The sequence below is a fragment of the Austrofundulus limnaeus genome, unplaced genomic scaffold (assembly GCF_001266775.1).
Source record: "Austrofundulus limnaeus strain Quisiro unplaced genomic scaffold, Austrofundulus_limnaeus-1.0 Scaffold541, whole genome shotgun sequence".
NCBI lineage: Eukaryota > Metazoa > Chordata > Actinopteri > Cyprinodontiformes > Rivulidae > Austrofundulus > Austrofundulus limnaeus.
In genome coordinates, this window is record NW_013952943.1 from 257,468 (window position 1) to 274,089 (window position 16,622).

Below are 16,622 nucleotides of genomic sequence, written 5' to 3' on the forward strand. Positions count from 1 at the left end.
TAGTTATATATGGATAAAAACAATTGATCTATTAGCAATATTCGAATACTTCAACCAAAAATACTTTGATTCATGAGTTTGACAGTTTTTATTTTTTTGTCATTTGTTTTTATTGTAAAATTGGTCTTAAATTTAATTTCACTTGGCATTAAAAAGTCTTAAATTAAACTTTCCTTAAACTGTAGGAACCCTGGTATAAACATGATGAAATAATGTTATTCTGATCATTTAACCTTATGTGTTTCTTTTTTTTTAAATGTTTTGTGAGTTAAATGAAATCAGTAGAGGTCATAATGTTTTGTATAGATTTTTTTTATGTTTACGGTAAATCAAACTAAATGTGTCCTTTTTATATTTCAGTCCTAAACCCAAGACGGAGGTCATGGTACGGTCACCTCCAGTCATGTCCCCCTCTACTGCCGCCCAGATGGACTCTAAAATGCCCAATCAGGGTAAACCAGGGAGCACGGGCAGCCAATCACAACCATCTCCCTGTGACCCCAAAAACATGGGTGCCAAAGGAGCTCAAAATGTTTCGGGGGGAATGGGACTGAAAAACGGACAGGGCTTGACATCAGGCCCGAGCTCAAAAGTGAAAGTCAAACGGGAGAGAAGCACCTCTGTAGAGTCATTTGAGCAGCCAGAGAGCGGCACACCTACTAGTGAGGACAAAGGTAAAAATCATCTCTGTTTGTACAGTTTTCCTACTTTGATTCAGTCTATCAACACTTGCTGCAATCAAATATTGTGTATTAGTGATTTGCAAAACTCTACAATCTAGTTTTATTTTACACAGAAGCTCAACATTTTGAAGGTGAGTTGTATGAGAGCTCAGAAAAGCAGAGTTAATGACTAAATATCTTTTTGAAAAGTGCACTGTAAAGTCTGTCATCGTCTCTTACTTTAAAAAACTAAACATACTGGTTTGTGTGTCTGTGCAGATAGTAGCAGGGTGAAGAGAATGTGTGTGGCAGAAAGGAGGCAGCCGTATAGTGGAGCTGATTGGTGCTCGGGGGGTGAAAGTGATGAAGATGACAAAAGTTTCTTCAGTAAGTCTGTTTACATGTTAATTCACACATATTTGCTTTTCTCTATTCAAACCCAGTAAACTCTGTTAACTTTGCAGTAAAATTACATTTTTATAAGCTTGGGTTGTCCTTTTAAAGTTCTGCCCTGTTGTGTTTACTTAGATTGTAATTCCAGCGATGTGAAACCCCAGGACTCTGTCACACATTCTACCTCCAATGCCGGACTCAGTCGTTCCTCCACACCCTCCCACAATGCACTGGGAGGCCAAGGCTCTACAACAGAACCTGCTAGTGGCCAAAAACCCGGCTCAAAACTTGTTTATGTCTTTACCACGGAGATGGCAAACAAGTAAGAGAGCAGCCTGCTCATTCCTAATAATGTAACTTAGAAATCATCCATAGCTTTTTAATTATGATACTAATATTTATTATATTTTTGAACAAGTTTTATTAATTAATATTCTGTTATACATAATATGCATTATTTAGAAACATTTGCTGAATTGTCAATCAAAATTAAAAAGAATTGCTAACATTCAAACTGCCTCAAGTAAGGTTTATATTCCTCCACTTTACTTACGTTGTGGTTGTTTTGTTCATGACATCATGACATGTTTTTACTACCTCTTCCTCACAAGCTATCTGTTAAAACTAAAATCATTTGTTTGTTTTCCAAGATGTGTACAATTTTCTGCAAAAATCTTAAAGTAATACACTGCTGGGTATTAGAATATGGAACAACAAAGTGTTTATAATGAAATAAATAAATAAAACATGAAATAAATATCTATGTGAAAAAATAATAGATAAATATATACTGTGACAATATAGTTGTGAAATGACTAAATGCATGTATAATTCTAAGCTCATTATCATGAAAAATCTTTATTCTTAAAAATGTGCTTATTAATGTAAAACATTATTACAATGGTACATTTTTTCCCATAATGGTGATTATTTTTGAAGATTTTTTTACTCATTTCTTGCATTTTTTATTCAAAAATGTTTTTCCACAAATTTGTCTTTTTTCATAATGGTTTTATTACCAGTGGCCTATTTATTTTATAATGATACTTTACAGCAGAATGATTAACTGTCAATCAGAGTCAGTGGGTTGGACCTGCACTCCCACTGGCTGATCCTTGCACATCGATTAGTTTTCCTGAATACATGCTCACTGCACAACTTCTACAGCTAGCAATGATTTGCTAGGTCAAAGGTAACAAAGGATGCATTGCACCTTTAGGCATAATATGATATTGGTATGTGATTACTTTTGTCTGAGTAAAGGAGCAGCTAATCAAACAACTGTGTGCACTGTTTCTCTTGACTGATTTCTGCTGAGAAGTATCCTTATGAAATACAGTAAATAAGCCATTGGGAAAAACACCATTGTGAAATAAAATATGAATTTGTAATAAAAATAAATAAAATTCGGGAAAAATCCCCCAGCTAGAATTAAATAAAAATGCCTCTAAAATAATCTCTTTTACTTGGAAGAAATCACATTGAAATAATGTATTATATTACAATATAAGGACATTTTAAAGGACAATGAATATGTTCATAATAATAGTAAGTAAGCAAAATTTATTTATATGGCACCTTTCATATAAATAAAATGACAAAGTGCTTCACAATAAAAGCAAGGAAAATAGGTAAAAGCATCACATTCATTCAAAGTACAAGTCAAAACAAAAAATAAAATGAGCTTAGATTTGTATATTCATTCAGTTATTTCACAATTACATGGTCACATTATATATTTATCTATTATTTATTCATATATAGATACTTATTTCATAATGATTTATTTCTGTATGAACACTTAGGTGTTCCATATTGGTGATACTAGATGTGGGTAGTGATTAGGTAAAGTGTGTTTGGTTTGTTTACCTTAATGTTGTCATCATGATGCCATCTAAAATTCATTTATCCAAATCATCGCTTCCCAGACGCGCACACTGTTGAATCAGTTGACTGATCTTTGTGTATGTTCATCTTCAGGGCAGCTAATGAAGTTCTCACTGGCCACACAGAAAACATCATTGCCTTCCATATGAAAAACATCTCCAACAGCAAAGACAAAGCCCACCTCCTTTTGGTAAACATGCACACAAACTTCTTTAATGGCACATGTATTATTACAAACACCAGCATCTTTGAAAGAATATCCCTGACATTATCTTAAACAATTTAAGTCTTTATCTTGCTTCTTCTCTGTCAAAGAACAATGCGTCTGGCGTCCTGCGGAATGACTCCAAGCCTCCACAGCAGCCTCTGTCACACACCCAAGATCAAAGCCACCAGCCTGGATCTAAACCGTCCTTACCTGGGATGGCAGAGCCAGCACCACCGCAGCCTTCAAATCAAGGGAACCAATCCTGTATTCTTCCGCAAGAAGGCTCATCCTCAACAGGCATGGAATCCAAAAATATTCCAGGCAGTAGCCCCAGTAACCCTACAGCTCCAGTAGACCAGGCTTCAGTCAACCAACCTGAGGCAGGCCTCAACCCTCCAACATCAGTTGAAGGAGTGCAGGGTGGAGGCTCCGGTGGAGCAGGTCTGACCCCCCAACAGCAGCAACAACAGCAGCAGCTTGCCCAGGAGTTGTTAAACATGGAGGCCAACACAGAAGGTCTGTCACAAGAACAATTAGAGCATCGTCAGCGCTCGCTTCAGACATTGCGAGATATTCAGCGCATGCTTTTCCCAGATGATCGTGATGCCCCACCACCTGGGCCCCCACAACCCCACAGTGGACCTCATGATGGAGGCCCTGAAGGTGCACCTCGAAGACCTGAGCAGGGACCCCTACAAGCAATGATGGCACAGTCTCAAAGCCTTGGCCCAGCAGGTGGACCTGGAGGGCCTCGTCCACAAGGTCCACCTTTTGGACCTGGCCATGGACCCAGAGACATGCCCACATTTCCACCAGATGAACTTGGTCCACACATGGGTCCAGGCAGCTGTGGAGAAGGAGATCAGATGACTCCAGAACAGGTGGCTTGGCTTAAGTTACAACAAGAGTTTTATGAGGAGAAGAGAAAAAAACAAGAAATGCAACACCGCCCTCTTGCTCCAGACCTGATGATGCACCCCCATGGTCCACGAGGCATGATGCGTGGACCTCCGCCTCCCTACCAAATGGGTCCTGGAGAGATGTGGGGAGGACCAGGTGGTCCACCAGAGCATTACCCAGAACGAATGGGAATGGGCCCTGGTCCCCGGGGCATGCCCCCACACATGCAGAGGATGCCTGGCTTCTCTGGTATGATGAATCCTGAGATGGAGGGCCCCCCAAGGCCTGGAATTGGCTGGCCTGATGACATGCCTCCCCGAATGGGAGAAGCGCGGGGCTTCCCTGGAGGGCCTGGAGGAATGTTTGCGGGCCCAGGAGCTCGTGGTGAGCGTTTTCCAAATCCTCAGTCAGTCCAGGAGGCAATGTTTCACCAAGGAATGGGTGGAGAGAAGGGCCTTCCTCCAGGGATGATGATGGATGTTCAAAGGATGATGGGGCACCAAAGAGGTGGAATGGAACCCGGTAATGGCATGGGTATGTTTCCAAGAATGCCTGGTGAGGGCCCTATGAGTCCGTCCTCAAGGCTCCAAGGATTGGGGGGCAGAGAAATGGGGCCTGACTTTGGCATGGGGCCTGGTCCTGGGCCAGGACCTCACATGCATCCTTCTAAACTACGAGAGCCACCCATGAATATGAGTCCTGATGAAATAATGAGAATGAGAGGTAGTGGAGGACCTCCGATGGAGAACATGGGTCCTCAAGGCAGGCCTATGCAGGTCTCCACTTTTCCTGAACAGACACCATCAGACTTTCCAATGGGGCCTGGGCGGCCTTTCCCTGGGGGTCCAGGAGGAATGAGGGGTCCACATGCTGACCAAACGTTTGGTCCAGAGCACAGAGCCACACCTTCAGGAGGTAATGGTCGTATTAACCACCTCTCCTCAGGTGGTGGTCCTAGTCAAGGTCAGAGAAGCCGCAAGCCCGCAGACCTGAATGTTCAAGCAGGAGGGGGAAACTCTCCCAGTGTTAACCCACTCAAGTCACCACCTCTGAGGCAAGGGCAGTCCCCCATAATGGGTTCCCCCTCCGGAAACCTTAAATCTCCTCAAACACCGTCCCAGCTAGCAGGCATGCTTACTGGTCCCACAGGTCCCAGTGCTCCTCCAGCCCCTCCAACTTCTGCACCAATGAAATCTCCTCACTCCATGATGGGATCAGCAGGTGCCTCTCCCGTTCATATGAGGTCTCCATCTCTTCCAAACCCCTCTCCTTCATGGGCCTCTTCACCAAAACCACCCATGCAGAGTCCTGGAGTTCCCCCACAGGGAGGCAAACCTCCACTCAGCATCACTTCACCAAACATGATGGGGATGGAGCAGGGTATGTATACCATTCATTCTTTCTGTGGTTATAAGCATGTCTGGCTCTTTTTGTTTCGCAATGTAATCTTTGTAATTTTTTTTGTATATTTGTATTTCTTTTTAGCATCTTTGATAGAATTTTTGTGCATTTGTAGTTTTTTACAATGTTTAAATCCTGTGTAAATGTTTTTTTGCATTTGAAGTAACTTTCACTTAAAAATGCAAATATCCTCTCAAACATAAAATGAAAGTTATGATATGGTGTTCCATTTATCACATCTGTATATACTCTGGGGTGGGGTTGGTTATGGTCCAGTGGCTCCCTCTTCTGGCTGTATAGCTAAGGATACACATGCCCTCACTTTTTACTCCACTAAATAAATGCTCAATATGAAGTGCCAGTTAAACATTTGGACACCCTTACTTTTGCAAACTGAGTGGGTATGTGTGTTAAAACTGGTGCTAAAGTCTTATAAATGTCATTTATTTAATAAATCAGAGAATGTTAGCTTTTCTTATGTTTCTGTATTTATTTTCACTTCAGGTGGGAATGGTCCTCCTTCAGCACCTCCCTCATCAGGGGCTCCCTCTGGGTCCATGGCCCTTTCAGGCAATGTTCCGTCAGGCAGTCCATACACTATACCCCCAGAACCAACATTATCCCAGAACCCACTCTCCATCATGATGTCACGCATGTCCAAGTTTGCGATGCCCAGCTCAACCCCGCTTTACCACGATGCCATAAAGACTGTTGCCAGCTCAGATGATGACTCGCCTCCAGCTCGTTCCCCCAATTTGCCTTCAGTGAACAATAATGGTAAAATACTTGAAATATCCTCTAACTGTTGTTTAATTTAGTTTCTACTACAATAACTCTGGGTCATATTGTATTTACAGGATTATCCCTCTCTTCAAAGTGCTTGTACTGAAAGTTGTTTCTTTTTAATTGCAGGTATGGCAATGAATCATCAAGGAAATCCACGCATGATGGGACCTGGAAACCCTGGACCCATGCCTGCGCTCAGTCCTCTGGGTATGAATCCGATGGGATCCCAGCCTCTCTCCCATGGCATGCCCCCACAGATGCCCTCTCCCAATGCCCCTAATATGGGCCCAGGCATGATGTCTCATGGCATGATGATGCAACCAAATCCTCAAGACCCAGGTATGCCAAATCCTCAAATGATGCCCCAAGGACGGATTGGTTATCCTCATCGAAACCAGGGATACCCCCTCACYCAATCTCCTTCCCAGCAAGGCCCCTTTTCACCGCACAATGGTCCTGGTCCCCAAGGTTTTCCTGGTCATCCAATGGGCTTCCAGGGTGAGGGGGKACCTATGGGAGGACGAATGGGGAACATGCCTCACGGAGGAGGGGGTGATGGGGGTATGTGCAAGCCTAATACCCCTGGCGGGCCAGAGTTTAACAACATGCAAGGAGGATTCAGTGATGCAGACCTTCATGAGGTGATGCGGCCGGGAGCCTCGGGTATTCCTGAGTTCGACCTGTCCAGGATAATCCCATCAGAAAAACCCAGCCAGACTCTTTCATATTTCCCCCGTGGTGGAGGTGACAACCCTGGGGGAAAACCACCCCACCCTGCTGGCTTTCCCTTGCAGGGCATGATAGGTGATGGTCCACCGAGGATGGGAATGCCAATGCAAGGGATGGGGGGGATGACAGGAGGACCTGGTGGAGGTATGGGCCCTCAAGACATGCCGATGGGTAACCCTGGTCACAATTCAATGCGACCGCCAGGATTCATGGGTCAAGGCATGATGGGTCCTCAGCACCGAATGATGTCCCCTGGGGGTCCAGGAGGGATGATGCAGGGGAGACAAATGGCTCACCCAGGCCCYGGTGGCTCACCTAACATGATGATGTCACTACAGGGCATGGGAGGCCCTCCGCAGCAGACAATGATGATGGGGGGTCAAATGAGGCCACGTGACATGGACATGGGGTTCAGTCCGGGTCATGGAATGTTCTAATCCAACAAAAATCTTGCAACTAGAATGTTCTTGGACAATTCACAAAGGATGATATAAAGCTCGTGGAGTGTAGCAAGTGTTCAAAAAAACTGATGGACTCAAATAAATGAGGCAAAACAAGAGGATGTGCCCTGAAAATGAACAGAATGGAGCTAGCCTGTCAACTAGTATTGTCTTGTGGGAACTGTTCCAACAGAGACTAAGACAGACCCAGAGTGGAGTACCTTTGCCACACATACATTGTAATTTTGACTCAAGAACTGCAGAATGTATGGGATTGTTGTGCATCAATTTCGCAGAACTCTTCATGTGTTTTATTTTATTTTTTTGTTTAAATTTTTTTTGATTATCTGACAACAAAGAGGAACCAACCTAACTAAAAGTCAGTGTGGTAATGCTACAGTATATGTCTCTTTTTTTCAAATAAAAAAAAAACAATTTGTCATAAAAGTGGTATGGGACAAGAGGAGGAATAATTTGTGCTTTGTGAAGACTTTAGTGGAAATCCATCTTGTCTTTCGCTCCATTGTTTTGACTGTTTCTGTACAGTATATACGTGAGTGTGTGTGTGCGTGCTTGACAGATGTATGTGTGGTATGTATGTGTCTGTACGTATAGGCATTCTATCAGTGACCTCTCAACTCCTCTTACCCAGCTTTCATTGGGGGAGGAATGCCCCCTAAAAATACTGTACGGTTTACCATTGGTGGGCTTTTCAAATTTTAGTCTATTTTAATTTCCTTTGTAACTCCAGTGTATAACAAACCAAACTATGACCTCATTAAGATAATAGTATTATTAAAAAAGCACAAACATGGATCATCTGCAGAAAGCGTCTTCTTTTTTTCCTCCTTTTTTTTTTTTTTTTACAATGAGAGCAATGCGTTCAATGTGAGGATCCTGGCAGCTTTGCAGCACAGCGATCATCAAGTTGTGGATGATATTCAAACATTGTGCTCCAAAACGTTTTAGGACTCAACCCTCACCGGCGTGAATAATATCGCTAATACCCAGACGTGATATGTGTGTTCTTCTTGTTCCTGTTGTGTTCCTGTTTTGTTATGACTCTTGTTGACTCTGGGTAATAATCATTCCCACAGCAATAATCCTCCCCCACCCCACCTCGATGGTCCGTAGAATGGGAGAGGAGTGGCTGGAATGCAAGAGCAGGTTTGCCAGGTAAAATAGAACTAGAGCTAGGTAGATCTGGTAAGGCGAGTGATGTCCAGCGCAAGACACACGGAAATGTAAACATGTACTGCTTACCATCCAGTTGACTTCCTCTTTTCTCTATTGTATAAGCTTGTCATGTGTTTCTCCATTGGCTTTGGTGCAGAATAGCCTACCAGGGCTGTGGTGATGGACTTACAAATAAAAGATATTGTTTTGGTATATACATGTTGTCCACGGAGTGTATGTGTGTGCGCCTGTTTCTGTTCACGTGGGTCTCGATTGTTTTATGTGGAGAAATCCAAGTCTTTGTCTCTACGTGTCAAAATGAGAAGAGGAGCGGCGGCATTGATACGCTGACAGTTTTATCAGGTGAGAACTACTTTCAGACCTTGCTGCCTAATAGATGTGAAAACGTCTCACTGCATTTAAATGCTTTTCAAAAATTTGTGCTTTTTTGAACCTCAAGTTTTTACATGACCCTTTTAATGTGACGTAAGGAAAAAAAAGACTTAACATTGAATAAAATTTGTATTTATGTCTCACCAATTCTTTATTTGATGAGGTACAAAGTGTCGTTGCAGCATTGTTAAACTCAAGGTCATAAAATACTTGTCACACRGGTGAGCACTCAAAAACACACAGATTGCTCTAGGGCTATACGGACTCTATAAAGATACGAATCTGCTAATACACAATTGTGTACCTTTTACTCAAAATTTAAATGTGCCACTCAGAATAGTATTCCCTCAGAATAAATAAAAGAATGGAAATGCGATTAGTGGAAAAAGTGCATCACAAATCAAATTCACACATTTAAACCTTTTTAAGGTTCTAACAATCTATGAAGGTGACTGATAGTATTTTGCAAATGCATCATCCAAACAGCAAAGCCAGCATTCTGTATCATAAAAATWTGTTTAGGATAAACTTATTTGGTATATTCTCATAAACTCAATTTACCTTAAGTTATTATTCACATTCTGGAGCTTCACCACTTCAGTGCCATATCCACACACTATATTGACCATTTTGTAATACAAAAATAAATAAATCATTGCTCTGCTGCAAAAATAGTTTTGCACCAATCTGCAGGTAAAACTAGTTCAAACACTCCTTGAGGTTTTAGCTGTTTTTCTTCGCTGTCCTAAAACCAAATTAGTGTGTTTGTCAGCAAAATGCTAATACAAAAAAAAAAAAAAACCTGCAACCCTAATATTTAAACCTTAAAGTATGTAGGCATATACACTCACACTTGTGCACACAGAGCACTTTGTACAAAGTAAACACTACAAAGTAAAACTATTCTCATCATACACTCCGTGTATGTTGATAAAAGAAAGATTAAAKCCAGTGATGGAAATGAAAGTTCAACTTGTTTTTGAGTTATTGTGTTGTTGGTTGTTGGATGATGTGTGATCAGAAGACATGAAAGCATGGTGTATTTTATAGTAGGAATGTAAGTCCTGAGCAGTTAGTTGAGGGTTCAGAGTTCAGTCCGACTTTGGGTGGTGTTGCAGCGTGACTGATAGAGGTCAGAGCTCAGCGAGTGAGTCAACAGGACCTGTTTGAACTCCTGCAGGGGGCAGTAAACTCCACTACAACCTGGAATAAGTTGATCCTGTGGAACAAAGCATAACTAAGATTGCAGAAGCACAGTTAAACATTTTYTAAATAAAAGCACTTGGTTGTTCCTCACCTTCCCTGCGTATGACACTTTGACAAAGGCCTCGTTGGTTTGTTTGTTTCGGTGCAGCTCCAGAGAGATATCAGCAGCATACGGTGGCCATCTCATGTCRAAAATCCCCAGTGCCATGAGGCAGGGGATGAGAGTAGTGTCATGCACAGAATACAGGAACAACTTCCTGTTTGAAAGAGGATTTCAGTGTTAAAGCTGACAAATACTGGTCGAGAACTGCGCCCATCATAAAGGAGTACAACCTGTGTGACAATGATGAGCTGCCCTGCAATTTCCTCTCAATGTTTTCCCACAGTACGTGCAGGAGGGGTCCAACACACAGCTGCAGGTTCTCCCTGTTGCAGAYACAACACAGGAATTAAACACGGCCTGCCGAGGTCAGAAGAAAAGTTTTGAAACAGGGTTTGCTTTAACTTTTTGCTGGGGTCATATATGTGGTACATCATGTCTACGGCCCTCTGCTCCACTGTATTCTTCCAGGAGTTCAGCACTGGTGGATTTGGAAGACCATGCGTCTAATAATTTAAAGAAACACATTAATTACAATCATATTATTAATCAGTTGTACATTATAATAGTTTCATTTTAACGACTGTCTCTTTTGTGCAGAACTGACAGCTGTCAAAGCATTAACAAGCCATTAGTTTTATAGAACATGCCACTAAGTTGATTGTTCTCTCATTGTTTTATAAACACAGAAACATTAATGAGATGCTTAAACCATAAAAGGACCTTCCTGAAGCAGTTTGGGGAGATTAAAGCTGAATGCAATTAGGTTTGACTAAAAAGGGACAAAAAAACTGTTAAAAGCTTAAATATTTTCTAGCTCAAAGATGTATATAAATACAGTATGTCATAATAAAATATAAAGCAAACAGGAAATCAAATCTCAGAGCTTTTCAATAAGCAGCATTAATTTTGATGCATAAATGTACAACGGCAATATTTTATTTAGCTCCTGTGTTAATTGGTCAAAGACCAGTTCTATTTCATCCCTCCTAACCGCTAGAGGGCAGTGCTAAAAGCACTGAATGTTCCCATCGCACATGCACCAYTCGAGTAAATAGTATCAAAGTTACATCTGTGACCCACTGGATGATTATCTTATACTGATAAGCCGTTATCATCCAAGGCTCTGCTCCTTTTTTCTTCTTGTGTGTGGTTTGCTTTTTGAATGGCATGAGCCTTGCAAAGCTTGCATAATTTTTACTGTCCTCAGACGCCTGATTGCCTGTAGGCAGGAGTAGCGAGGTATCGCTCTCCCAGGGCTAYGACAAAGGAATCTTCATAAATGTATGTTGCAGATTGCTGATAAAGAAAGTGTTTTTTTCTCCTTTCATATATTTTTCTATGTTACTTTAACTGGTGATGGTGGTGTTTTTCTGCGCTCTCTACCAGTTTCTGCCAACTTTTTGTTCAAAGATTTTTGCATGAACTGCAGTGGCATTTTGCAGTGGGCTCCTCCTCCCTTTTCTGTTCCTCCTTCAGAGGATTACCTGAAGAAGTTGCACAGGTGTTTGCAGGACCCAAATCTCCGCAGATGGTCGAGTGTTGGTGGCTATGCATGAGCCGGCCAAGACAGGCTTGGAATGCATGCCGGAGGTTTAACCCGCTGTTGCCTCACTTGGAATGGACCATTCAGGCACGGAAGTCCAGGCAGCAGCTCTCAAGTCTTAGCAGGGTTATGGCCCCTCCACCTCCTTGGCATTTGAGGTGCCCAATGGCTGGCCCCAACAGTTGGCCGCTGTCTAGGTATGGTAAGTGGTATGGAGGCTCTTATCTTCAGCCTGTACAGCAGAGACCCAGCAGAGGCTTTCATGGATCAGCCCGCTACCCCACCCCCAACCCCTGGTATCTAGGGGCCATGGGGGAAGAAATTGATGCCACCAAGTCGAATACTAGAAGACTAGACTAGGAGCTTTCCACCTTCCTGACCCAGGGTGAAATCAAGGTGGTGGATCCTGGACAGCAAACTGAAGGCTACTAGTCAACCTACTTTGTTGTGCCAAAAAGGACAGGTGAGTTTCATTCCATTTTAGATCTGAGGGGGCTCAACCAGTATTTGAAGGTGCCGCCCTTTCACATGCTCATGATGTCAGAAGTTCTTCAGGCTGTAGCAAGGGGAGAGTGGTTTACATCAATAGATATGAGAGATGCTTACTTTCATGTGTCTATTGTGGCAGAGCATCGTCACTTCCTTAGGTTTGTCTATCAGGGTCACCATTGGCAATTCCAGATATTCCTGTTCGGGCTTTCCTATCCACGAGGGTATTCTTGGTGTGTGAAAGCAGTGCTCTCTTCCCTACAGGCCTGTGGAGTGAAAGGACTGCCGTATCTCGATGATTTGCTTCTTTGTGCCCATCTCGGGCATGTGGCTATCAGGATACAGACCACCTGCTTGCCCATGTGTCCCAGCTAGGCCTCAAAGTCAACTTGGGGAAGATGATTCCATCTCAGACAACCATCTTTTTGATGGTGGTCTTGTGCTCACCTTCTTTGAAGGTTCGCCAATCTGTTCGAAAGATGACATACTCCAAATGGTCAATGAATTCAGGCTGGGCAGGCAGTTGCCTTATGCCGCCTTCCTGTAGCTGCAAGGTAAACTGATGTTGATCACTTGGGTGGTGCACTTGGGGTTGCTGTCACTATGCCCCCCTACAAAGGTGGCTTGACAGCTTTCACCTCTCAGGTATTTTCTCTCCCACTTGGAGGGAGGGCATGTGTTAATTCAGTCAGATAACTGTTGTATACCATGTCAAAAATCAGAATGGCACCAGGTCAGTACAACTTCTGAAGGTGTCTAAGAACCTTCTGGAATGGGCCTATCTACCTGTCCACTCACCAGGTCACAGACTGTTTCTTGCCAGGGGTCTGCTCCAGGAGAGTGGTCCCTTGACAGCAATTTAGTTTTCAAGTCTGGGACCTCTTTGGTTGGGAAGACAAAGATCTGTTCCCCACAGAGGAGTCAACTCACTGTCTCCTATGGTACTCCATAGGGGCATCAGGTGCACTGGGCCAGGATGAGCCGGATCAATCTTGGCCAAGGGTCCTCCCGTATACCTTTCTGCCACTTTCACTGATTTGGCCTACTCTTCAGAGAGCGCCACAGGTTGTTGCCAATGGCTCCGTACTGGTCAGCGTGGTTGTGGTTCCCACTGCTAGGGAGGTTGTGTCATGGCGTTCCATAGTGTCTTTCAACTAGAAGGAACTTGCTGTCACAGTTGAGTGGGTAGATATGGTATCCAAATACTCAGTATCCAGCTGCAGGTGTGGCCACTGGAGGCCTTGGGCCACAGCTTACTGACTCAGACCAGCTCTTCCCTGAGTTATGGAGACCCTAGGTTTGGTCATTGGGATTATTATCAGAGCTGTGACTTTGTTAACACTATTTACTTGAATGGCCTGTGCAAAGGGAACATTCAGTGCATTCAGCACCACCCTCTAGTGGTCATCTGGGATTCATAGAACCATAATTATGTGTAACTTTCGATTTATTTAAAGGGGCAATATCATGTAAAATCAACATTTTTGAGTTTTATATCATGTTATAATGCTATACTCTCATAAAAAACATGCCCAAAGCCTTGCTTTGACTCATTTATGCATGTTTGAGAAATTCTGCAGCGTTTTTAGGCAGCCACGCCGAGGAGCAAAACGACAGTTAAGGGACCAGAAACGCCTTTTGGGACCAGAAACGCCTCTGGGTTGTGTCCTTTTGGGACAAGCTCCTCCTCTGGGTTGTGTCCTTTTGGGACAAGCTCCTCCTCTGGGTTGTGTCCTTTTGGGACAAGCTCCTCCTCTGGGATGTGTCTTTAAGCCAAACTTCCTCATGGCGGAGCACTCCCACCCCGCTCCGCGACTCCAGCAGGCTACGTGCTGAAATGGGCGTGACCGAATTGGTTGGATTTTCTTAAAGAGACAGAGACCTATTTCAAGACRTTTGGAAACTGTCAAGATGAGAAGTAAATTGTTTTGGGGATTTTTACAAATATATAGCTCTTTCATAAGCTGAAAATGTGACATAGTTACTTTGTTTTAGTATAAAATTGAAATATAGGTTTGGAAAGCACATAATATCGCCTCTTTAAACAACCACTTAAAAAAGTCTTACTAACCTAGTCATGATCTCCCACTGCCATGAAATGCACAAAAATGGCTCTAAGTTAATGTTACAGATCTTGAGCTACAACTTGGTGTGGTATCTCCCACATACTCTGAGTGCTAACAAAAATGCAAGATCTTTAAAACTTTGACTTGGAACTTTGTAGGGGATGTGCATTTCTTTAAGGAAGACTAGTTTCCTTAGATGTGTTTTTATCCTTAATTCTAGCTTCTTTTTTTCCATTTTATCTCTTTCATGATTATGTTTAAATAAATAATCGATCCTCAAGCTCCTCATTCTGAAATTTTCAACCTACGTTTGTTCAGGTCTACAGGACCTTTTTTTTTTTTTTTTGCTTTTTTGCTATCAAAACCAGCAGCTGGCTGCTTTATCAGAGCCATATATATTTTATGCTTGTGGTGAGAGCCGAGACAAAGTCACATGGATCACAAAGTCACAGTGTCACCTCTCTGGCAACCATGTCATCCCTAATGAGGATGAAGTCGACGTGCTGGTGAGCAGAAATCCCCAATGCACTCTGGATGCTCCGCAGGTCTGCAGCAATGTCTGGCAGAGTGGTCGACTCGGCCCAGCGGTGGCTGCAAAAAAACACACACAGTGTCAGCCACGAGACACAGACACACTGTGACAACCTGTCAAAGGCATCTCCACTCTGCTTAGAATTTCACACACTACATTATTTTAGATTCCAGTTTATGGCTGCAAGTGCCCAGGATGGTCTGAGGAGTGATGTGACTCTGTGGCTGGTAGGAACATTTGATGTACCTGCAAAGAATTTTGAGCAGCTTGCATCCATGATAGTTAGGATAGAGGATTTCATTTTCTGCCTCTGTTGTTAGAATAGGCACAGCTTCTAGAAACAGGGATTAAAAAAAGAGAGATTAGGTGAGATAAATATAAATATTGTGCATGCAAATATTTCAGATTTACCGTTTTGTTTTTGCTGGAAAAGCCCAGCTACCAGACACTTGGCAGATTCAATGGTCCTCACGATGTTAGTGGAGCGGACACTAAAAATGGCAGAAACGGGGTCAGGAAAGGAAGCCAGCTTTAAAATAGAAACACATTTAACTCATAAATCCCATCCTCGAGCACTTACTAGACCTCAGCGGGGATGTAGGCGGGGCTTAGGAAGGGTCTGTCCTCGATATATTTCCTCCTCAACCTTTGACCCAACTCGTACAACTGCTGCATGCCCAGTGTGGTCAGCTGACCAGGGAACGTGCCGCCCTGTCAAAAACACACACAGGAGAGAAATAAACATAGTTTCAGACAACATAAACACATCATAATTGATTTCTAAACTAAGTTTTAAAAACAAAATATTGCATTAATTCAGCACTAAAGGTAACATTTACCATGGAATTTCACAGAAGTTCAACACACAGTTCAACGGAGGTAAATGAATTAGTTTGTTTACATCCATCAGGACTTTATTTAAGCACTAGACGGGTAAATACTAACTGACAAAATTATTTTATTATACCTAAAATATACAAAATGCCTCAGATTTTATTCTGCACAGGTTGTTAACAAAAAAAAGCTTCAATCACTGCAGACCTAACTGTTATATTTTGTTCTTAACTAAAAAAAAAAAAAAAACAAGCTACACTGAGTCCAGCACATTTTTCCAAACAAACTTTTGTTCAAATATCTGCTGTCTTCTTTTGCGTCACCTTAAAACGTGTCACATTTTTTGTCTGCAAATATTTTCTGTTCTTTTGTCACAAAGCTGGAAACAATCAAACAAGTTGGGACAAAAGTCTGAATGTGTTCATTCAGTTTTTCTTGTCTAGACTAAATTCAGCATTTGCACAACTCTGGAAAAACTTACATCAGAATCTGTTTTTCTCTACTGATATAGAACAATTATACTTGGCTAAAAATTTCATGAGTTTCTTTAGAAAACATTCACATTAGAAACGTTTTGTAATAAAACTGTTCAAACTTATGGACTTTAACTTTAGTTTAGTTTGTTCATTCATTTCATTTAAAAACAAAACCAATTCTATATACAAAAAAATACAAATGAAAAATAAAATGAAAGGCAGCAGAAGGAAGAAAAAATCTTGTAATATCTGCACCTTTTTCCATCAAAAGAAATTCAAACAATAATAAAAAAACAGAAAAAAATAATAAAATCTTTCTCAATTTTAAAGGATACATATTATGTCATTTCATATTTCTTCAACAGACTGGATTTTACCATTCTCCTAAACTTACACAC

At 42.1% G+C, this 16,622-nt stretch overlaps 2 protein-coding genes across 5 annotated transcripts in view; one reads left to right on the forward strand and one right to left on the reverse strand.

Moving 5' to 3' along the window:
• bcl9 (BCL9 transcription coactivator) overlaps positions 1 to 8,222 on the forward strand; it is a 39,563-nt gene extending 31,341 nt beyond the window's left edge. For all 3 annotated transcript variants that reach the window (XM_014026295.1, XM_014026294.1, XM_014026296.1), the window contains 7 exons: positions 361 to 674; positions 942 to 1,049; positions 1,191 to 1,377; positions 3,036 to 3,132; positions 3,258 to 5,430; positions 5,956 to 6,228; positions 6,364 to 8,222. In XM_014026295.1, coding sequence (XP_013881749.1) covers positions 361 to 674; positions 942 to 1,049; positions 1,191 to 1,377; positions 3,036 to 3,132; positions 3,258 to 5,430; positions 5,956 to 6,228; positions 6,364 to 7,403 — 4,192 coding nt within the window. In that variant the 3' untranslated portion in view covers positions 7,404 to 8,222. The remainder of the gene's footprint in view (positions 1 to 360; positions 675 to 941; positions 1,050 to 1,190; positions 1,378 to 3,035; positions 3,133 to 3,257; positions 5,431 to 5,955; positions 6,229 to 6,363) is intronic.
• An 874-nt stretch (positions 8,223 to 9,096) lies between these two features.
• Positions 9,097 to 16,622, reverse strand: part of acp6 (acid phosphatase 6, lysophosphatidic) — an 11,281-nt gene continuing 3,755 nt past the window's right edge. For both annotated transcript variants that reach the window (XM_014026297.1, XM_014026298.1), the window contains exons 4-11: positions 15,495 to 15,625; positions 15,326 to 15,405; positions 15,161 to 15,248; positions 14,841 to 14,973; positions 10,687 to 10,787; positions 10,515 to 10,607; positions 10,273 to 10,438; positions 9,097 to 10,194 (exon numbers count right to left, since the gene is read on the reverse strand). In XM_014026297.1, the coding sequence (XP_013881751.1) occupies positions 10,060 to 10,194; positions 10,273 to 10,438; positions 10,515 to 10,607; positions 10,687 to 10,787; positions 14,841 to 14,973; positions 15,161 to 15,248; positions 15,326 to 15,405; positions 15,495 to 15,625 (927 nt within the window). In that variant the 3' untranslated portion in view covers positions 9,097 to 10,059. The remainder of the gene's footprint in view (positions 10,195 to 10,272; positions 10,439 to 10,514; positions 10,608 to 10,686; positions 10,788 to 14,840; positions 14,974 to 15,160; positions 15,249 to 15,325; positions 15,406 to 15,494; positions 15,626 to 16,622) is intronic.